Source organism: Delphinus delphis, chromosome 1 (assembly GCF_949987515.2).
Source record: "Delphinus delphis chromosome 1, mDelDel1.2, whole genome shotgun sequence".
In the NCBI taxonomy this organism is placed as follows: Eukaryota; Metazoa; Chordata; class Mammalia; order Artiodactyla; family Delphinidae; genus Delphinus; species Delphinus delphis.
In genome coordinates this window covers 28,382,341-28,405,711 of record NC_082683.1, presented here as the reverse complement: position 1 = coordinate 28,405,711, position 23,371 = coordinate 28,382,341, and the positions used below count along the sequence as shown (strand labels likewise).

The 23,371-nt window shown below is 42.0% G+C and overlaps 1 protein-coding gene across 1 annotated transcript in view; it reads right to left on the bottom strand.

Annotated features, from left to right (window-relative positions):
* Positions 1 to 22,207, bottom strand: part of LOC132430051 (protein argonaute-4) — a 42,851-nt gene extending 20,644 nt beyond the window's left edge. Inside the window, exons 1-6 of the mRNA XM_060019208.1 lie at positions 21,962 to 22,207; positions 15,513 to 15,678; positions 2,985 to 3,105; positions 1,016 to 1,197; positions 705 to 841; positions 477 to 611 (exon numbers count right to left, since the gene is read on the bottom strand). Of these exons, the coding sequence (XP_059875191.1) occupies positions 477 to 611; positions 705 to 841; positions 1,016 to 1,197; positions 2,985 to 3,105; positions 15,513 to 15,678; positions 21,962 to 21,980 (760 nt within the window). The 5' untranslated portion in view covers positions 21,981 to 22,207. The remainder of the gene's footprint in view (positions 1 to 476; positions 612 to 704; positions 842 to 1,015; positions 1,198 to 2,984; positions 3,106 to 15,512; positions 15,679 to 21,961) is intronic.
* Positions 22,208 to 23,371: the final 1,164 nt, after the last annotated feature.

Genomic DNA, 23,371 nt, shown 5'->3' with positions numbered 1-23,371 from the left:
TTGATTCAATAAGTATCTATCAAGCATCAACTACGTTTTGGTGCTTATTCTTGGGTCTGGAGATAGCCCTAATGAAGCTTATGGTATAATGAGAGAAGATAGCTAACAACAGGTAAAGAAGCAAAGAAATTCTGATAATAAATGAACTTGTGTTATTTTATTAAAATGGAAGTTTTCAAGTAAGTAAAAGTAACAGTTACTAAGTTCCTGACATGTACCAGGTACTGTGCTACTGTATAAAGAAGCTTTATACACTTAGTTGCATTTAATTCTCACAACAATCTTACAAGATACACATTATCTTTATCTTAGAGATGAATAAACTAAGGCTCACAGTGGTTAAATAACTTGCCCAAAGTCCCAATGATAGAACTGGCAGGAATGGGATGGAAGCCCAGGTGTGTCTGACTGCAAGACCGTGCTCCTTGCACCATGCTGAGCTGCCTCTCCAAGACCACAGTAATGCAAATACCTACCTCTGATTTCTTTGGTAAACTTGACACGCTGGGAGTCTGTTAGGGGTTTGGTCTGTTCATTGATGTTCTGAATGTCTAAAACCTCACACATGAACTCAATGATAGGCTGAGCCCGGTAGAAAGCAGTTGCAGACACTAACAAACAGAGAAGGATACTTAGCTTCAGGGAAAGAGGAAAGACCAAAAAACCAGCCAAAAGAGTAAAGGGTAAAGAGAGTTCCACCTTACCATCAATATTCAGCATCATATTCCACATGGCAGGTCTCACAGACTGATGAAAGCCAAACCAAACCTCCCTTCCCCCTCCCAGAGGGTGATAGTAACCTTCAGGAGGTGAGAAAAAGGAGCGACCCACTGGAGTGTACCTGAAGAAACAAGAGTTTGCATGTTTCACAGCAAAAACTTGAGTCTTTCATTTCACTCTCAATTTTGTAAACTGAAACCAAGTTTGAACTATGACTTGTGCAGAAACCTTTCAATGTCTCCAATGCAACCTAGCAAAAAAAGTCTGACATTTGTGGCAAGGAATTCAAACTAACCTCATGGAGGGAAGGTGTCTTGTGATAACATCAAGTGCTTGAACTGAGTCATCTGGGACTTCATTCAAGTGCCCGGCCAAAGCTTCTAAAAGCAACTGAAGGCTCACAACTGATACCCACTGAACAGACACTTTAAAGGTCTGGTCTTTACCCTCACCTGGAAGGGTCACTTCCATATCAACCTAAGGAAAAATACATAAAATACATACACATACATATTTACAAAGGCTGAGACATCCCAGGAATATTCATATGGTATATGCATAAGGATGTTTAACACTTTCTATAATTGCAAAACACTGGAAACAACCTATGTTCCATCAGTAGGGGAATAATTTAATATTGAATATTATGTAATAGTTAAAAATAAGGTAGATGCTACAACATGGATGAACCTTGAAAACATTATGCTAAGTGAAGTAAATAGCCAGACATAAAATGACAAATACTATATGATTCCACTTATATGAGGTACCTAGAATAGTTAAATTCATAAATACAGAAAGTAGAATAGTGGTTACCAGGGATAGGGGAGGAGAAAATGGGGAGTAATTGTTTAATGGGCACAGAGTTTGAGTTTGGGATGATGAAAAGTTCTAGAGATGGCTAGTGGTCACAGTTGCATAACAATGTGAATATATTTAATGCCATTGAATTGTACACTTAAAAATGGTTAAAATAGTAAATTTTATGTTATATATATTTTACCACAATAAAAAAATTGAATTAAAAAAATAAGGTAGGGCTTCCCTGGTGGCTCAGTTGTTGAGAGTCCGCCTGCCGATGCAGGGGACACAGGTTCACGCCCCGGTCCGGGAAGATCCCACATGCCGCGGAGCGGCTAGGCCCGTGAGCCATGGCCGCTGAGCCTGCGCGTCCGGAGTCTGTGCTCCGCAATGGGAGAGGCCACAACAGCGAGAGGCCCGCGTAACGCAAAAAAAATAAAAAATAAAAAATAAGGTAGACTTAAATGTACAGAAATGGAAAGATCTCCCAGACATATTGTTAAATGAAAAAATAAATCATAGAACAATATCAAACAAATAAGAATATATATAGGGGACTTCCCTGGTGGCGCAGTGGTTAAGAATCCGCCTGCCAATGCAGGGGACATGGGTTCGAGCCCTGGTCCGGGAAGACCCCACATGCCATGGAGCAACCAAGCCCATGCACCACAACTACTGAGCCTGCACTCTAGAGCCCGCAAGCCACAACTACTGAGCCCGAGTGCCACAACTACTGAAGCCCACATGCCTAGAGCCCATGCTCTGCAACAAGAGAAGCCACCACAATGAGAAGCCCACGCACCGAAACGAAGAGTAGCCCCAGCTCACTGCAACTAGAGAAAGCCCGCGCACAGCCAAAAACATAAATAAATAAATAATTTTTAAAAAAAAAAAAGAATATATATAAATATGCATAAATAGCTAAGGCACAAAAAAAATATGAAAGGATATATACTGAACTATTATAGCAGTTTCCTCGGAAAGTGAAAATGGGATTGAGGGTACAGGCAAGTTGGGAGGCGGGAAACCATAGCATTTCTAGATTGTCTGAATAAGGTTATAATGAGTATATATTTATGTATTGCTTTTAAATTTTTAAAACAAATGTCTTAGGTTATTGTGGTATTAAAAATATTTTCATAAGTGGGTGTTATATAATATTCTACAAGTTGGCAGGCAAATTCGACAAGTTATAAAAATTCCACTCTTCAGATTCAGGTGGCACTTTAACACTGTGAGAAATCTGGAATATATGTAAAGATGACATAATCAACCTAAATTCTAATGCTCAGTTATTGGTTAACTAAGGGACAAGAGAATATGGACAGAATAACAAATCTATCATCAGCATGAGAAACAACTTTAAGTGTTGAATTGTTATTAGAAAGGGAAACACTGTTGTCCTATGTAATTACTACTAAATGACATAAGTCTAATCAATATTTCTTGCCGTTAACACTTACCCTCTCCCGTCCAATTGGCAGTGGATGTGCTGTGTACATGTTTCTTTTGCCATCATAGCCAGGCTGCCGATCACCAAATACCTGCATCTTGAAGTGCCGCACCATTGTATCTACTACGTCCCTTAACAGTAATGGAGATAGTGTAGGTTAGCTCTGAGAAGCGGTGGTGAACAGTAAGGAAACTATCACCATACCTTAATCAACTAAATTCAGTTCAAAACTCCTTGGAAAAAATAAGAGTTAAAGTTACAACTGACTCAAGTAATTAGAAAAATAGTTAACTAAAGAAAGGTAGGCAAGTGAACAAAAGCAATCATGAGATGACAACAAAAAGGAGGGAATAAAAGGAAAAAGAGAATAAACTTTATAGCATCCTCTCAAATTTTTGCTTTCCAAAATCCTCTCCTATGATAAATAGAGGCTTATAAGAATAACCTGTCTTAGGTATCTAAGTTTGGCATGTTCATAACTGAACAATGATAAGTGTGTTATCAAATAAACATCCTTATTCAAGTATACTGGTTTTGGAAAAGAGAGTGAGCAGAATTCAGAAATCTGGGGATCAATAAATCTAAGATGCATCAAAATCAAAGGACTAAGTCAACCCCTTTGATAATGCTAGAAATTTATTATTCTTCATACTGTCTTGTTATATTCCAAACTGCTTCCAAGCAGTAGAGAAAAGGGAATGTCGTAAAATGTCCTCATTCTGTAAAGATTACCAATGTAGTTTCTTTCTGTTTAGAAAGAAAGCCTTTCTCTCAATAGAGCATGAATAGCTTTATTTAAATGTTTCTTCATATACGCCGGATCACACTGTATGCAGGCTCTGAAACAAATGCAGCTGTGGGGGAACCAGAGTCTACAGTTTAAGATGGACAGATCTGGGTCTGTGCGATTTTGGAATGCTAGCGTCAATGAAAAGTCAGGTGCTATGTCTTACCAACATTACTGAGCCCCATGTAGGGGAACTGTACCTTAAAATACATCACAACAAAGTTCTTTATCAAATAAATATACCCATGTTTCTATCAAAAAAAAATACATCACAACTCGCTAAGGCATTAATATTACTACAAATGAAATCTGTGGGAAAGTCATGTTTTCAAACCAAATCATGCAACTGAAAAAAACTGATGGAGAAATATAGTCTCATACATTCCCAATTTTAAAAAGCTGACTTAAGAACAGTATATTTGGGGCTTCCCTGATGGTGCAGTGGTTGAGAATCTGCCTGCCAATGTAGGGGACACGGGTTCGAGCCCTGGTCTGGGAAGATCCCACATGCCGCGAAGCAACTGGACCCGTGAGCCACAACTACTGAGCCTGCGCGTCTGGAGCCTATGGTCCACAACAAGAGAGGCTGCGACAGTGAGAGGCCCGCGCACCGCGATGAAGAGTGGCCCACACTTGCCGCAACTAGAGAAAGCCCTCGCACAGAAACGAAGACCCAATACAGCCAAAAATAATAAATAAATAAATATTTAATAAATAAATACGGGTTGTTGTTAACTCACAAGAGGCTTGTGCTTATTTATTAAAAAAAAAAAAAGAACAGTATATTTTCAGACTGGAAGGGTAATTTCTTATCTTACTTTCTTAAAATGTAACCATAAAGTTTTACAGTAAAAAACATATTTTCACCTCTATTGTCACTTAACCTTCAAAACAACCTTGTGAGACAAGCAGGGCAATAATTATTGAATTCAGAATGGGCAAGTAAACTGCCCCTGGTCATACAATGATTAAGTGGCAGAGCTGTATGACGTTGGACAAGTTACTTAATCTCTCACATCTGTTTCTTCATTTGTAAAATTATGGTAATCATAACACCCACCACAAAAGTTGTCATATTAAGTGAATAAATAGACACAGAATATTTAGAACAGTGCTTGTCATGCAATAAGCCTACTGCTTGCAGGACATTTGGTCCTGTCCAAAACATTCATAAGACATTTGGTCCATCCTAAAAGGTCCTCGATATTTGGTGATATTTGGTCATATTTGGTCCTGTCCAAAATGTCCATAGGGACATTTGGTCCACACCAAAAGGTCCTTGATATTCACTTCTGTCCAAAACAAAAATTTGGCATGGGCCAAATACGCTCATGGACGTTTTGAATAGGACCAAATTTCAGGGACCTTTTGACTTAGACCAAATGTCTTGTGGATGCTCTGGACAAGACTAAATGGCTGCTAACTAGCCTGCTTAACTCTGGTATGCTCAAGGATAACACTCCAGGAATCTTCCTCTCTCCTGAATCATCAAATTTTTCCACTATACTGAATTACTGCCTTCAGCAAATAAATATGCTATAATTTCTTCATCTTAAAAAAAATTTGAAATTTCCTGATCCCATTTCCTCCTCGTCTGAACATTCCGTTTCTCTGCTCCCCATTGCATCAAAATCCCTTGACAGAGCTGTCTCTAATTGCTCTTCTCCTTTCTCTCTTCAATCTTCTCTAGTGAGGCTTTTCCTCCACCAAAGCTACTCTTATCAAGGTCCCCAGTGAGCTCCACATTGCGAAATTCAATGCTCCTCGAACATTAGATGATCAATTCTTTCAGCTTAAAACATCTTCTTCCCTTGCCTCCTCACTCTGCCCTGGTTATCTCTCATCCCAGTGGCCTCTCCATGCCAGTCTCCTTGCTGATTCTTCCTCATCTCCCCATTTGTAAGTATTGAGTTACCTCAGGACTCAGTCTTGAAATCTTATTTTCTTTAATCACACTCACTTCCTACATGATCTCACCCAGTCTCATGGCTTTACCACCAATATGCTGATGATTTTCAAATGTTTGTCTCCAGCCTGGACCTTTCTGCTGAGTCCAACCTCATGTATCCAACTTCCTGCTCAACATCTTCACTGGGATGTCCAATAGACATCTCAATCCTAACATGGTGAAAAAACAGATCTCTTGATCTGTCAACCCTGTTGGCCTCTCCCATAGTTTTCCCCATCCCGATAAATGGCAACTCCATCTTTCCATCCACTCAGGACAAAAACCCTGGAATCAATGATGATTCATTTCTTTCATACCTCCTGTTCAATCCATCAACAAATCTTGCTGACACTACCTTTAAAATATTTGTAGTATCTGACCAGTTTTTTTTTTTTTTTTTTTTTGGCGGTACGCGGGCCTCTCACTGTGTGGCCTCTCCCGTTGCGGAGCATAGGCTCCGGACGCGCAGGCTCAGCGGCCATGGCCCGCGGGCCCAGCCGTTCTGCGGCATGTGGGATCTTCCCGGACCGGGGCACGAACCCGTGTCCCCTGCATCGGCAGGCGGACTCTCAACCACTGCGCAACCAGGGAAGCCCTCTGACCCGTTTTTATCACTATCACTTTTACTACCCAAGTTCAAGCCACCATCATTTTTCACCTGAATCATTACACATGCCTCCTAATTGATTTCCCTGCATTTCACCCTTACCTGCTAGGGTTCGTTTTCAACACAGCAGCCAAAATGATCCATTAAAAATCTAAGTTAATCATACCAAATGTCTACTCAAACCCCATCTAATCAGAGTAAACACTAAAGTTCTATGACCACCTACAAGACTCTGCATGATAGGGCCCTTTGGAGTTTCTCTATCACTCTCCCCCTCACTCACTCCAGCAATACAGGCTTTATCTGCTATTCCTTGAATATACCATGCAAGCTGCTGCCTCTGCCTGGGACTCTCGTCATGTAGATATCCCTCATCTCCTCTAGGTTTCTCCTCAAATGTCACTTTTCAGTGAGCTCTTCCCTAACTATACTATTAAAATATTACATTATGTGTGTGCGCATACCCATATATATACACACACGTGCGTTCACACAAACATCTTACATAATATATATGTAACATATATACAAAATATATACGTATTTACAGTATACATAAATACTATATATACTATATGTATGTGTGTGTGTGTGTATATATATATATATATATATATATATATATATATATGTAAAATCAGTGACCCATCCTCCATCCCTATCTTCCATCCCTGTTTTATTTTTCTTCACAACAGTTATCATCAACTAACAAATAATATGTTTTCTTTGCTTATTCATTTATTTTTGGACTTTTCCCCCATTAGAATATAAGTTCCTCAAGGGTAGGAGCTTTTGCCTGTTTGTTCATGTTGTATTCCCAGAACATAGAACAATACCTGATACACAATGAGCACCCAACAGAATATATGTCAAATGGATCAATATTAGCCATTGCCACCGCCTCTGTTATTATTGATTTCAGTTATACAACAGCCAAACCATTAAGGGCTTGCATGAGACTGAACTATACCAGAAAGCCAAATAATTGACCTATAATGAGAAAAAAAAACCAAGCCACAAAGAAATACTTCACTTTACAGCAAAAGCATCCTTGGAAAGGCAAGAACTATAATATTAAGGACTGCCTGAATATCACAGCGTGAAAACAGAGAAAAGTAAAGTGGGTGATCTCAGCACACTGTAAAAATATCTGCTATAGGGCTATATTCACTATTGGTAAATTCCTGTCATACAGACAACAATGCTTAAATCATCTTATCTAGACCCCTCCTGGATAATGCTAGAATTAAACAGAGCTTCTCAGTTTATGTTCTTCAATACCCCAAGATGATTCTTCTGTCTTTACACTTATATTTTTCTCATGTCCAATACCAACACATGATAATAAAATTTGAATTTCCACATAGTTCTATTTTCCATAGACACCAGTGGCTTCACCTATTTTTACAAATTTCTGCTACCTTTGGACAGTGAAAGAGTGACCTTTCTTCTTCATTCATTAAGTATTTACTGACTAAACAGTGATGTATCCTGCATTCTGCTAGAATCTGTGGAGGACAACCAAGTATGAGACAGCAAACCTGCTATCAAGAAACTTAACATCTTAGAGGAAAAAAAAAAAAGCCTACATGTTAAAAGAGTTTAGAGAACAATACGATTCATGATAAATAAATTACACGTATTTAAATGTATAACAGGGGACGAGGGGAAGATGGCGCAAGAGTAAGACGCGGAGATCACCTTCCTCTCAACAGATACACCAGAAATACATCTACACGTGTAACAACTCCTACAGAACACCTACTGAACGCTAGCAGAAGACCTCAGACCTCCCCAAAGGCAAGAAACTCCCCCACGTACCTGGGTAGGGCAAAAGAAAAAACAGAGACAAAAGGATAGGGACGGGTCCTGCACCAGTGGGAGGGAGCTGTGAAGGAGGAAAGGTTTCCACACACTAGGAAGCCCCTTCGCGGATGGAGACTGCGGGTGGCGGAGGGGGGAAGCTTCGGCGTCGCGGAGGAGAACGCAGCCACTGGGGTGCGGAGGGCAAAGCGGAGAGATTCCCGCACAGAGGTTCGGTGCCGACCGGCACTCACCAGCCCGAGAGGCTTGTCTGCTCACCCGCCGGGGCGGGCGGGGCTGCGAGCTGAGGCTCGGGCTTCGGTAGGAGCGCAGGGAGAGGACTGGGGTTGGCGGAGTGAACACAGCCTGCAGGGGGTTAGTGCACCACGGCTGGCTGGGAGGGAGTCCGGAAAAAGTCTGGACCTGCCGAAGAGGCAAGAGACTTTTTCTTCCCTCTTTGTTTCCTGGTTCGTGAGGAGAGGGGATTAAGAGCGCTGCTTAAAGGAGCTCCAGAGACGGGCGCGAGCCGCGGCTAAAAGCGCGGACCCCAGAGACGGGCATGAGACGCTAACGCTGCTGCTGCCGCCACCAAGAAGCCTGTGTGCGAGCACAGGTCACTATCCACACCCCGCTTCCGGGGAGCCTGTGCAGCCCGCCACTGCCAGGGTCCCGGGATCCAGGGACAACTTCCCCGGGAGAACGCACGGCGCGCCTCAGGCTGGTGCAACGTCACGCCGGCCTCTGCCGCCGCAGGCTCACCCCGCACTCCGTGCCCCTCCCTCCCCCCCACCCCCGGCCTGAGTGAGCCAGAGCCCCCGAATCAGCGGCTCCTTTAACCCTGTCCTGTCTGAGCAAAAAACAGACGCCCTCCAGCGACCTACACGCAGAGGCAGGGCCAAATCCAAAGCTGAGCCCCTGGGAGCTGTGAGAACAAAGAGAGAGGGAAATCTCTCCCAGCAGCCTCAGGAGCAGCGGATTAAAGCTCCACAATCAACTTGACGTACCCTGCATCTGTGGAATACCTGAATAGACAACGAATCATCCCAAAATTGACGAGGTGGACTTCGAGAGCAAAATCTGTGATTTTTTCCCCTTTTCCTCTTTTTGTGAATGTGTATGTGTATGCTTCTGTGTGAGATCTTGTCTGTATAGCTTTGCTTCCACCATTTGTCCTAGGGTTCTATCCGTCCATTGTTTTTTTTTAATTTTTTTCTTAATAATTAATTTTAATAACTTTATTATACTTTACCTTCGTTCTTTTTCTTTCTTTCTTTCTTTCCTTCCTTCCCTCCTTTAGACAACGAATCATCCCAAATTGAGGAGGTGGACTTTGCAAGATTTATGATTTTTTTCCCCTTTACCTCTTTTTGTGAGGGTGTATGTGTATGCTTCTGTGTAAGATTTTGTCTGTATAGCTTTGCTTCTAACATTTGTCCTAAGGTACTATCCGTCCCTTTGTTTTTTCTAAATAATTATTTTTTAATTCAATAACTTTATTATACTTTATTTTATTTTACTGTATCTTCTTTCTTTCTGTCTTTTTTCCTTCCTTCCCTCCTTCCTTCCTTCCTCCCTCCCTCCTTTCTTTCCTTCTTGCCTTCTTTCCTTCTTTTTTCTTTCTTCCTTCCTTCCTTCCTTCCTTCCCTCCTTTCTTTCTTTCTTTCTTCTTTCTTTCTTTCTTCATACTTCTACTAATTCTTTCTTTCTACTTTTTCTCCCTTTTATTCTGAGTCGTGTGGACGAAAGGCTCTTGGTGCTACAGCCAGGAGTCAGTGCTGTGCCTCTGAGGTGGGAGAGCCAACTTCAGGACACTGGTCCACAAGAGACCTCCCAGATCCACATAATATCAAATGGCGAAAATCTCCCAGAGATCTCCATCTCAACACCAGCACCCAGCTTCACTCAACGACCAGCAAGCTACAGTGCTGGACACCCTATGCCAAACAGCTAGCAAGACAGGAACACAACCCCACCCATTAGCAGAGAGGCTGCCTAAAATCATAATAAGTCCACAACACCCCAAAACACCACCAGACATGGACCTGCCCACCAGAAAGACAAGATCTTTGTCCAGCCTCATCCACCAGAACACAGGCACTAGTCCCCTCCACCAGGAAGCCTACACAACCCACTGAACCAACTTTAGCCACTGGGGACAGACACCAAAAACAATGGGAACTACGAACCTGCAGCCTGCAAAAGGAGACCCCAAACACAGTAAGATAAGCAAAATGAGAAGACAGGAAAAACACACAGCAGATGAAGGAGCAAGATAAAAACCCATCAGACCTAACAAATGAAGAGGAAATAGGCAGTCTACCTGAAAAAGAATTCAGAATAATGATAATAAACATGATCCAAAATCTTGGAAATAGAATAGACAAAATGCAAGAAACATTTAACAAGGACCTAGAAGAACTAAAGATGAAACAAACAATGATGAACAACACAATGAATGAAATTAAAAAGACTCTAGATGGGATCAATAGCAGAATAACTGAGGCAGAAGAATGGATAAGTGACCTGGAAGATAAAATAGTGGAAATAACTACTGCAGAGCAGAATAAAGAAAAAAGAATGAAAAGAACTGAGGACAGTCTCAGAGACCTCTGGGACAACATTAAACACACCAACATTCGAATTATAGGGGTTCCAGAAGAAGAAGAGAAAAAGAAAGGGACTGAGAAAATATTTGAAGAGATTATAGTTGAAAACTTCCCTAATATGGGAAAGGAAATAGTTAATCAAGTCCAGGAAGCACAGAGAGTCCCATACAGGATAAATCAAAGGAGAAATATGCCAAGACACATATTAATCAAACTGTCAAAAATTAAATACAAAGAAAACATATTAAAAGCAGCAAGGGAAAAACAACAAATAACACACAAGGGAATCCCCATAAGGTTAACAGCTGATCTTTCAGCAGAAACTCTGCAAGCCAGAAGGGACTGGCAGGACATATTTAAAGTGATGAAGGAGAAAAACCTGCAACCAAGATTACTCTACCCAGCAAGGATCTCATTCAGATTTGATGGAGAAATTAAAACCTTTACAAACAAGCAAAAGCTGAGAGAGTTCAGCACCACCAAACCAGCTTTACAACAAATGCTAAAGGAACTTCTCTAGGCAAGAAACACAAGAGAAGGAAAAGACCTACAATAACAAACCCAAAACAATTAAGAAAATGGGAATAGGAACATACATATCGATAATTACCTTAAATGTAAATGGACTAAATGCTCCCACCAAAAGACACAGATTGGCTGAATGGATACAAAAACAAGCCCAATATATATGCTGTCTACAAGAGACCCACTTCGGACCTAGAGACACATACAGACTGAAAGTAAGGGGATGGAAAAAGATATTCCATGCAAATGGAAACCAAAAGAAAGCTGGAGTAGCAATTCTCATATCAGACAAAATAGACTTTAAAATAAAGACTATTAGAAGAGACAAAGAAGGACACTACATAATAATCAAGGGATCGATCCAAGAAGAATATATAACAATTGTAAATATTTATGCACCCAACATAGGAGCACCTCAATACATAAGGCAAATACTAACAGCCATAAAAGGGGAAATCAACAGTAACACATTCATAGTAGGGGACTTTAACACCCCACTTTCACCAATGGACAGATCATCCAAAATGAAAATAAATAAGGAAACACAAGCTTTAAATGATACATTAAACAAGATGGACTTAATTGATATTTATAGGACAGTCCATCCAAAAACAACAGAATACACATTTTTCTCAAGTGCTCATGGAACATTCTCCAGGATAGATCATATCTTGGGTCACAAATCAAGCCTTGGTAAATTTAAGACAATTGAAATTGTATCAAGTATCTTTTCCGACCACAACGCTATGTGACTAGATATCAATTACAGGAAAAGATCTGTAAAAAATACAAACACATGGAGGCTAAACAATACACTACTTAATAACGAAGTGATCACTGAAGAAATCAAAGAGGAAATAAAAAAATACCTAGAAACAAATGACAATGGAGACATGACGACCCAAAACCTATGGGATGCAGCAAAAGCAGTTCTAAGAGGCAAGTTTATAGCAATACAATCCTACCTTAAGAAACAGGAAACATCTCGAATAAACAACCTAACCTTGCACCTAAAGGAATTAGAGAAAGAAGAACAAAAAAAAAAAAAACCCAAAGTTAGCAGAAGGAAAGAAATCATAAAAATCAGATCAGAAATAAATGAAAAAGAAATGAAGGAAATGATAGCAAAGATCAATAAAACTAAAAGCTGGTTCTTTGAGAAGATAAACAAAATTGATAAACCATTATCCAGACTCATCAAGAAAAAAAGGGAGAAGACTCAAATCAATAGAATTAGAAATGAAAAAGGAGAAGTAACAACTGACACTGCAGAAATACAAAAGATCATGAGAGATTACTACAAGCAACTCTATGCCAATAAAATGGACAACCTGGAAGAAATGGACAAATTCTTAGAAATGCACAACCTGCCAAGACTGAATCAGGAAGAAATAGAAAATATGAACAGACCAATCACAAGCACTGAAATTGAAACTGTGATTAAAAATCTTCCAACAAACAAAAGCCCAGGACCAGATGGATTCACAGGCGAATTCTATCAAACATTTAGAGAAGAGCTAACACGTATCCTTCTCAAACTCTTCCAAAATATAGCAGAGGGAGGAACACTCCCAAACTCATTCTACGAGGCCGCCATCACCCTGATACCTAAACCAGGCAAGGATGTCACAAAGAAAGAAAACTACAGGCCAATATCACTAATGAACATAGATGCAAAAATCCTCAACAAAATACTAGCAAACAGAATCCAACAGCACATTAAAAGGATCATACACCATGATCAAATGGGGTTTATTCCAGGAATGCAAGGATTCTTCAATATACGCAAATCAATCAACGTGATACACCATATTAACAAATTGAAGGAGAAAAACCATATGATCATCTCAATAGATGCAGAGAAAGCTTTTGGCAAAATTCAACACCCATTTATGATAAAAACCCTGCAGAAAGTAGGCATAGAGGGAACTTTCCTCAACATAATAAAGGCCATATATGACAAACACACAGCCAACATTGTCCTCAATGGTGAAAAACTGAAAGCATTTCCATTAAGATCAGGAAAAAGACAAGGTTGCCCACTCTCACCACTCTTATTCAACATAGTTTTGGAAGTTTTAGCCACAGCAATCAGAGAACAAAAGGAAATAAAAAGAATCTAAATCGGAAAAGAAGAAGTAAGCTGTCACTGTTTGCAGATGACATGATACTATACATAGAGAATCCTAAAGATGCTGCCAGAAAACTACTAGAGCTAATCAATGAATTTGGTAAAGTAGCAGGATACAAAATTAATGCACAGAAATCTCTGGCATTCCTATACACTAATGATGAAAAATCTGAAAATGAAATCAAGAAAACACTCCCATTTACCACTGCAACAAAAAAAATAAAATATCTAGGAATAAACCTACCTAAGGATACAAAAGACCTGTATGCAGAAAATTATAAGATACTGATGAAAAAAATTAAAGATGATACAAATAGATGGAGAGATATACCATGTTCTTGGATTGGAAGAATCAACATTGTGAAAATGACTCTACTACCCAAAGCAATCTACAGATTCAATGCAATCCCTATCAAACTACCATGGCATTTTTCACAGAACTAGAACAAAAAATTTCACAATTTGTATGGAAACACAAAAGACCCCGAATAGCCAAAGCAATCTTGAGAACGAAAAACGGAGCTGGAGGAATCAGGCTCCCTGACTTCGGACTATACTACAAAGCTACAGTAATCAAAACAGTATGGTACTGGCACAAAAACAGAAAGATAGATCAATGGAACAGGATAGAAAGCCCAGAGATAAACCCACGCACATATGGTCACCTTATCTTTGATAAAGGAGGCAGAAATGTACAGTGGAGAAAGGACAGCCTCTTCAATAAGTGGTGCTGGGAAAACTGGACAGGTACATGTAAAAGTGTGAGATAGATCACTTCCTAACACCATACACAAAAATAAGCTCAAAATGGATTAAAGACCTAAATGTAAGGCCAGACACTATCAAACTCTTAGAGGAAAACAAAGGCAGAACACTCTATGACATAAATCACAGCAAGATCCTTTTTGACCCACCTCCTAGAGAAATGGAAATAAAAACAAAAATAAACAAATGGGACCTAATGAAACTTCAAAGCTTTTGCACGGCAAAGGAGACCATAAACAAGACCAAAAGACAACCCTCAGAATGGGAGAAAATAATTGCAAATGAAGCAACTGACAAAGGATTAATCTCCAAAATTTATAAGCAGCTCATGCAACCCAATCCAAAAATGGGCAGAAGACCTAAATAGACATTTCTCCAAAAAAGATATACAGACTGCCAACAAACACATGAAAGAATGCTCAACATCGTTAATCATTAGAGAAACGCAAATCAAAACTACAATGAGATATCACCTCACACCAGTCAGAATGGCCATCATCAAAAAATCTAGCAACAATAAATGCTGGAGAGGGTGTGGAGAAAAGGGAACCCTCTTGCACTGCTGGTGGGAATGTGAATTGGTACAGCCACTATGGAGAACAGTACGGAGGTTCCATAAAAAACTACAAATAGAACTACCATATGACCCAGCAATCCCACTACTGGGCATATACCATGAGAAAACCATAATTCAAAAAGAGTCATGTACCAAAATGTTCATTGCAGCTCTATTTACAATAGCCCGGAGATGGAAACAACCTAAGTGTCCATCATCAGATGAATGGATAAAGAAGATGTGGCACATATATACAATGGAATATTACTCAGCCATAAAAAAAACCCGAAATTGAGCTATTTGTAATGAGGTGTGTAGACCTAGAGTCTGTCATACAGAGTGAAGTAAGTCAGAAAGAGAAAGACAAATACCATATGCTAACACATATATATGGAATTTAAGGGAAAAAAATGTTATGAAGAACCTAGGGGTAAGACAGGAATAAAGCCGCAGATCTACTAGAGAATGGACTTGAGGATATGGGGAGGGGGAAGGGTAAGCTGTGACAAAGTGAAAGAGTGGCAAGGACATATATACACTACCAAATGTAAGGTAGATAACTAGTGGGAAGCAGCTGCATAGCACAGGGAGATCAGGTCGGTGCTTTGTGACCGCCTGGAGGGGTGGGATAGGGAGGGTGGGAGGGAGGGAGATGCAAGAGGGAAGAGATATGGGAACATATGTATATGTAAAACTGATTCACTTTGTTATAAAGCGGAAACTAACACACCATTGTAAAGCAATTATACTCCAATAAAGATGTAAAAAATAATATTAATGTATAAGAAGCCTACTCTTTCTAATCCTTACCTGTTGACTCTACGAGGCCGTTTTTCTGGTTTAATATCCACGTCATAGTGATACACATCTATTTTAGGAATCTGAACCTGAAAATGATTGGCTAACAGTCGAATTGGTTTTCCAACAGTTCCAAGGCCAGGACGACGAGGCGGCTGAAACAGGCTGGTTGGAGGTCCTGAAGAGAATGAAAGATATTTGATGTGCTATTTGTTTGTGAAGGATAATATTCCCCTCATGATCATGATGATGATGATAATAGCTACAATTGGAAATTCCCTGGTGGTCCAGTGATTAGGACTCTGCACTCTTACTGCCAAGAACCCGGGTTCAATCCCTGGTCCAGGAACTAAATTCCCACAAGCCACGTGGCACGACCAAAACAAAATAAAAATAGTTACAATTATTGAGATCTTATTATTCACTGAACATACTCTGATATACAAAGATCAAAAGTTTTTTGACCTAAGACTCTCTAGATTTCTAAATATTTTGCCATGTTGCTATTATTCTGAATATGGGGGATGTCAACATTAGACACAGTATGATGAACCCTCAGAGGCAATCTACTGTCTAAAACCTTTTATCAGCATCAGTAGATCTACAGCTAGGCTTACAAAATTATATGCATTTTAAAATAAAACCATCTCGGACTTCCCTGGTGGCGTGGTGATTTTAAGAATCCGCCTGCCAATGCAGGGGACACAGGTTGGAGCCCTGGTCCGGGAAGATCCCACATGCAGTGGAGCAACTAAGCCCGTGCACCACAACTGAGCCTGCACTCTAGAGCCCATGTGCCACAACTACTGAAGCCCGCATGCCTAGAGCCCGTGCTCTGCAACAAGAGAAGCCACCACAATAAGTAGCCTGCACACCGCAATGAAGAGTAGCCCCCGCTCGCCACAAGTAGAGAAAGCCCGTGCGCAGCAAAGAAGACCCAACACAGCCAAAAATAAATAAATTTTAAAAAAATAAAATAAAAAAAAAAACAGTACTGAGGCTGAGAAACCTTGGTCTAGATACGGCAGTCATTCCAAATTATTCCACTGATGGTTCACAAGATATTCCATAAAAAGAAAGGATTCCATAAGCTAAAGAAACTGCATATTCCCTCCCCTGCTTAAAATTCCAATGTATATTATCGTGTTAAATTCTCTAAGAAGTCATGTAATAAATAAACCTGTTAAACTTTAACTCATCATTTACCTAACTTGTTTTTCCCTAGAACACACCCGCACACACACACTCTTTCTCTCTCTGTTTTTATTTATTTATTTAAATTTTTTTTTGATGTGGGCCATTTTTTAAATATAAATTTATTTATTTAATTTATTTATTTGTGGTTGTGTTGGGTCTTCATTGCTGTGCGCAGGCTTTCTCTAGTTGCAGCAAGCAGGGGCTACTCTTCGTTGCGGTGCACAGGCTTTTCGTTGTGGCAGCTTCTCTTGTTGCGGATCACAGGCTGTAGGTGCGCAGGCTTCAGTAGTTGTGGCTCGCGAGCTCTAGAGCGCAGGCTTAGTAGTTGTGGCACATGGGCTTAGTTGCTCCACGGCATGTAGGATCTTCCTCGACCAGGGCTCGAACCCGTGTCCCCTGCATTGGCAGGTGGATGCTTAACCACTGCGCCACCAGGGAAGCCCCTGATGTGGGCCATTTTTTAAGTCTTTATTGAATTTGTTACAATATTGCTTCTGTTTTATGTTTTGGTTTTTTGGCCGCTAGGCATGTGGGATCCTAGCTCCCGACCAGGGATCAATGCCGCACCCCCTGCACTGGAAGGCGAAGTCTTAACCACTGGACCACCAGGGAAGTCCCTCTCTCTGTTTTTAAAATCAAACATCTATCAATACTCAGTAGATAAGGATTTAGGGAAACACAGTCTGGGAAATATCTGTCTACAGAAAATCTTACTCCTTTTTGATTATAATGTCAAATGGACACTGGTCTAAAAAATAAACATCTTTTCTGCTGTGCATATGTGTTGAGTAAAGTGAGCTGTGTTTACAAAGTAAAGTTACAACAGGTTTTCTTGTTGCAATGGTATTTCACCAAGAACAAAGACAATTCAGTAAGGAGAGAAAACTTTGCAGCAAGAAGCTGTTCTGGTCCAATATCACTTAGGAAAATTAAAGCAAACACTTTAATGAAATTTGTGTTGACAGACCACTACATACTAATTCTTAAAGTACTGAAAATCTTTTCACGTATTAAATTCACTGTTCCTTCTTCCCCTAAATTATACTCATCCTTCAAAACTCAGGTTGAGTGCAACCTCCTTGGAAAGCCTTTCCAGAATCTCCCAGGCTGGAGGATGCATGTTCTGTGTTCCCAAGAACTTCTGTATAAGGGAGCACTTAGGACAAGTACCTAGAAACAACTTTTTAAATTACTGTCTCCTTCACTAGACTGTAAACTCTTAGAAGAAATGGACTTCCAGTTCGTTGTTATCTCAATACCTAATTCAATGATGAGCACATTGTAGGAATTCAATAAATGTTGAACAGAACAGTACCAATAATCCCTGTAGCAGATCCAGGTAGAAACTAAATAGAAACCTAGTCATTTCTAAAACAAAAGAATTGACGATTATCTTTTCATTAAAACAAAAAAGCACTTAATTTATACTAAAAATATTATTATTCCTTGGAGTTGAGTTCCACTTCTGGTGAACAAGGGGATCTACTCTTGGTGTGATACGGCATTTATAAACAAGGTAAGAAGTAGATAATAAATAATATCAGAGGTAGACAGGCATACTGAATTAACCCAATTAAATCACATAAAAAAGTCAGCCCTGCATATTCCAAGATATGCTTAAGCAATCTTTGTATCGCAAATCCAGCTTTATGACAGAAATTTGCAAACAGAAATTTGGATCAAGTGACTTGCCCAAGGACGTATGACTAGACTAGGTCTCCTTACTCCCAGTTCAGGGCTTTTTCTTCTCCAATTTACTTCACAATCCTATGGCATCTATACCTCTCTAAAGTACTTGATGCCCTTTAAAGAGGCAGAGGCAGAAGAAATGAAGGAAAGGGACTAAGAAGTGGAGAAAAGCAGAGTGTGTGTCTTTTCCATGGCAAGAGAGAAAAGTTAGAAGGTGAGTGATCATTCCTTTTAATAAGTTTAGAAGTCTTACTCAGAAAGATATATTCTAAAATTGTTCATCCCCAAAGCTGGTTTCTTTGAATTTATCAAACGACTTACGAAGAAATAAATCACAGTGGCTGAGGCTCTGGAACTCCTGGTTTTACCACTCCCTAACTGCATGACGTAGGGCCAGTTTCTTAGCCAATCTGTGCATCAGTTTCCTTATCTATAACATGGAGGAGGTATGATAATAATAGCATCCATCTCATAAGGCTACTGTGAGGATCTCATGAGACAATGTATATAAAAGGCTTAACACGGTGCCTCACAATGGGAAGCACTCGATAAATGTTAGCTATTATGACTGAGCTTGCATAAATGTTATAGTTATTGCTCAAAGGTCTTCATGTGGGGAGCATCTCCAAAATTTAGTGACAAAGTCAGAGAATGACATCTTCCAAAAAGGTAACAAATATGACTCAATACAGAGTAGATGAAGTCAGCTTAATAGAAGAGGAGGGCATTAGACGAGGAGTCAGGTGACCCGGACTCATCCTCACCACTCAGCCTTGAGACCTTGATAAAGTCACTTAAGCTCTCTGATCCTATTTTCTCATCTGTAAAATGGGGATCATACCTGCCTTGCCTACCTCACAGAGAATTAAATGAGCTAACAGCTAAGAAAGCACTTTCCAAACTGTAAAGCACTGTAAAAATCAATATTACTATTAATATAAGCAAAATAAATGGTAATATAATTAAATATATTTATTTCCAAGTTATTGTTGTCAGAAATCGAAATTGCGTGAGGGAGAGCAGAGCAAGACTAAACATGCTTCAATGATTGTTCAAGCTAGGAGAGAACAGAGCACTAGATCCATGTGCTTTAACAAAGAAGCAGGAAAGCTTCTCTAGGTTCTTAGCCTGGATGAAACATTCCACAAGACTATCAACTCCCTTTGCTCTAATTCCATGCTCAGCAAGCAGCTTCTTGTTTTTAACTGGGTTTCCAAGGTACTGTGACACCAGAAAAGGAGTCTGCTAGACAGCAAGCAAGAAAATATTCCAGTCAACGGAAAAGATCTACGTGACATCGTGGCTTATTCATTAGTGTATTATGAATGTGGTTAGTGAGAATTAATTTTCCTCAATCCTGGGTGAAATGATAAGTCCTGCAAAATCTAAAATCAAACCAAAAAGAGAGTCCCTGGGATGTTCCTAACACCACCAGGTTGATCTTTTCCATGAAATTTGGTTTGTATACACAGTTACAGAGTCTCTTTCAATATCAGCTCATAAATGCAACAGTTGATTCAATTATGACTTTCTAGCAGGGGAGGGAGGGAAGAAACATAATTGTTGAGTATCTCCAATGCATTGCTATCTACAACAAGACTTCCCACATACATTACCTTATTTCATTCTCACAACAATCTTGCAGCACATAATTATTATTACCCTTTTTTATAGATGCGGAAATGAAAGTTCAAAGGAATTAAGTAATTTGCCCAAGGTTATACAACTATTAAATTACTAGATTGGATTTGAACAGAAGTCTGTTACATTCCTAAAGACCTGATCATGCCTTTAGCCGGGGGACATAGCTGAAGTAACCCTGTGTAATACACTGAGGTTTATCAAATAATATTAATGTGACAAAACCAATTTATTTTTAAAAGGCATATGAAATTTGACTACGAAGTCCTTTAAAAAATACTCTAAGGGGCTTCCCTGGTGGCGCAGTGGTTAAGAATCCGCCTGCCAATGCAGGGGACACGGGTTCGAGCCCTGGTACGGTAAGATCCTACATGCCTCGGAGCAACTAAGCCCGTGCGCCATGACTACTGAACCTGTGCTCTAGAGCCCACGAGCCACAACTACTGAAGCCCGAGTGCCTAGAGCCCATGTTCCGCAACAAGAGAAGCCACCGCAACGAGAAGCCTACACACCACAACGAAGAGTAGCCCCTGCTCGCTGCAACTAGAGAAAGCCATGCACAGCAACGAAGAACCAAAGCAGCCAAAATAAATAAATTAATTAAAAAGAATCCCAAAACTCTAGGGACTTCCCGGGCGGTCCAGTGGTTAAGACTTCGCCTTCCAGTGCAGAGGGTGGGGGGTTGGATCCCTGGTCCAGGAGCTAAGATCCCACATGCCTCATGGCCAAAAAAACCAAAACATAAAACAAAAGCAATACTGTAATAAATTCAATAAAGACTTAAAAAAAAATACTCCAAGCAGCAAATTAAAGTGGAGTTGAATAATTCATCTATGTAAACAAGTTTCAAGTAAACAAACTTGAAAAGTTTCCAAACTCAAACGGTAGACTGAGTTTTCTATGCACTAAAAAAATGAAATGCTCTACAACTAAGACTACTATGTAGATAAGGTATGATATTAAAGTTAATTCTAACACAGCCCCTAAACCCTGCCCTACTTAGCCAAGACATCAGAAACTTGTTGGGGTTCCAGGTGGGAGCAGCAGACTCCAATCTGCAGGGCATTTGTTACAACTTGGAATGGTTCTTCTTGTTTGGGCAGAGTCGAGGAGATAACCAGAGGCCATTCATAATACAGTTTCCAAAGCACTTTCTCCTTCATTTGATCCTCACAACTACTTCTAACCCAATTAGAAGATACTCAGAGTATTAAAGCCGGAGCTGGAGCCTCTGGCTGGTAACTCGCCTGTCACTGAGGAGCCACGACAGACCACTCTGGGTCTCTTGCACAGACTGACAGGTAGACAGAGGCCGAAGGCCACATTCCCCAAGACTTCAGGGCCTTTGAGAAAGGGTGGACACTTTGCCCCTTGGCCTTCGGGGCTAATGAGAAGTGTTTAGGGGAAGTTCTCTTTCTTCCTTATCTGAGGGCTCTGGACTGTCTTTCAGTGCAAAGAAAAATAGGGGTGCGGCCCCAAGCCAAGAATACCCCTGGTAGTAGATGGTGGAGTCCTTGCTGGTCTGGTCCGGTCAGGGCCAGGCCTCCACTGCGCACCTGGCACAGATCGCGTCCCTTCTGAAGCCCAAACTGGCCTCGCCTCCACCCTGGAGCACAAACCACCTCCCTGAGGTTGGGTCAGGTCTCCCTGAGACCTGGGGACGCGGGTCACCTTCCTCCGTGACCTCGTTCCTTCCTTAGACCTCGAGAACTGGCTCAGATCTCCAGGCTGGGGCGCGGAACCCCCCCCCCCCCCCCCCGCCGAGGCCAGGGTCAGCTCCCTCCGCCTTGTGCAATGGGGTCCCCCTCCCCCAGGCCTGACGGCCCAACCCAGGTACGCACAAGCCGATGGGGGCCACGGGGAGCTGCCAGCCCGTCCGCCCGCCCACCCGTCCCCGGGTCCGGTCCTGGTCCCGGCCCGAGCGTCCTCCTCACCGGGTCCCAGAGCCTCCATGGCGGCGGCGGGGGCCGCCTCGCCGCGGTCCCCGGCGCCTCCCGCTCCGGGCCCCGTCGCCGCCGCCGCCGCCGCCGCCGCCGCCGCGTAACGCTTGATCTCCGGAATATTGGCGCTATGGGGGCGCCGCGGAGACGCGGGCGCTGAGCAAGGGGCGGCGGCGGCGCCCGGCCCGGGGACAGGGACCCGGCTCCCGCGGCTCTTCCGGCCTCAGCGACAACAAAAACAATCCCCGCCGCCGCCGCCAGCGGGAGCGGGAGCGGGAGCCAGCGCGCGCGCCCGTCGGGCGGGGAGAGGGCGCGGGGCGCGCGCGGCCAGGGGTCCTGGCTCACGGAGGGGGCGTGCACAGCCCCGGAAGCCGGGTCCACCCGGCCCGGCGTGGGGCAGAGGCGGGGTGGGCGGGGGTGGGCGCGCGCGCCCTGAGGGGGCAGCGCCCAGAGGACGTGTCGGGGGCGCGCCCGCCCGCCCGCACTGCCCTGTAGCCTAGGGAGGCCTTCCCCGGCGAAGGGCTCCGGGGGGGTCTACATGCTGTCCTCCCAGAGAATTCCAATACACAAGTGCCCGGAGAAAGATCGGGATTGCAGACCCCACTGATCCAGACACAGCACTCCACTTCCGCCCGTGGAAAGTGTCCTGAGATGCACGTCGGACACCTCTCCTCCTTCCTCCCACCTCAGACCACTTCTTTCTCCTCTGTCTCCTCTTTCTCCACTGTCCCGGGACTGAGAACACCGGGGTCACCACGGACGCAGCATTTTCCTTCCACTTCTTCATCCAAGACTGTACACCCAGGTGCTCTTCCCAACCCATGCAGCCGAAAGCACCACGGGAATGGACTATGATGAATGATGTGTTCTCTCTGTCTATGACCTCTGCTCAGTAAGTCACCAGTCACTTCAAAGAGAAAAGTTTTGCTTTCTTGGAAGCCTTCACTGTAGCAGCCAAGAGCCAAAGGAGCAACACCCCACTCCAGAATGGTGCGGTCAGCCCAGTAGACCCAGCATCCTCGGGGCTTTCAGTTGGGACTTTGAGTTGGAGAACATAGGCCAAGAAGGAGTTTCTAGTCTTCAGAATGAGGCAGCTCTGTGCCCACCAGTTAAAAAGGGACAATGTGTGTATGTTGTACTCGTTTGCTAGAGCTGCCATTACAGAGTACCACAGATTGAGTGGTTTAAACAACAGAAATTAATTTTATTACAGTTATGGAGGATAAACATCCAGGATCAAGGATTGGTTTCTTCTGAGATCTCTCTCTTTTGCTTGTAGATGGCATCTTCTCCCTGTGTCTTCGCATGGTTTTTCCTCTATACACATCTGTGTCCAAATGTCCTCTTCTTATAAAGACACTAGTCATCCTGGATTAAGGCCCACCTTACAGACTTCATTTTAAT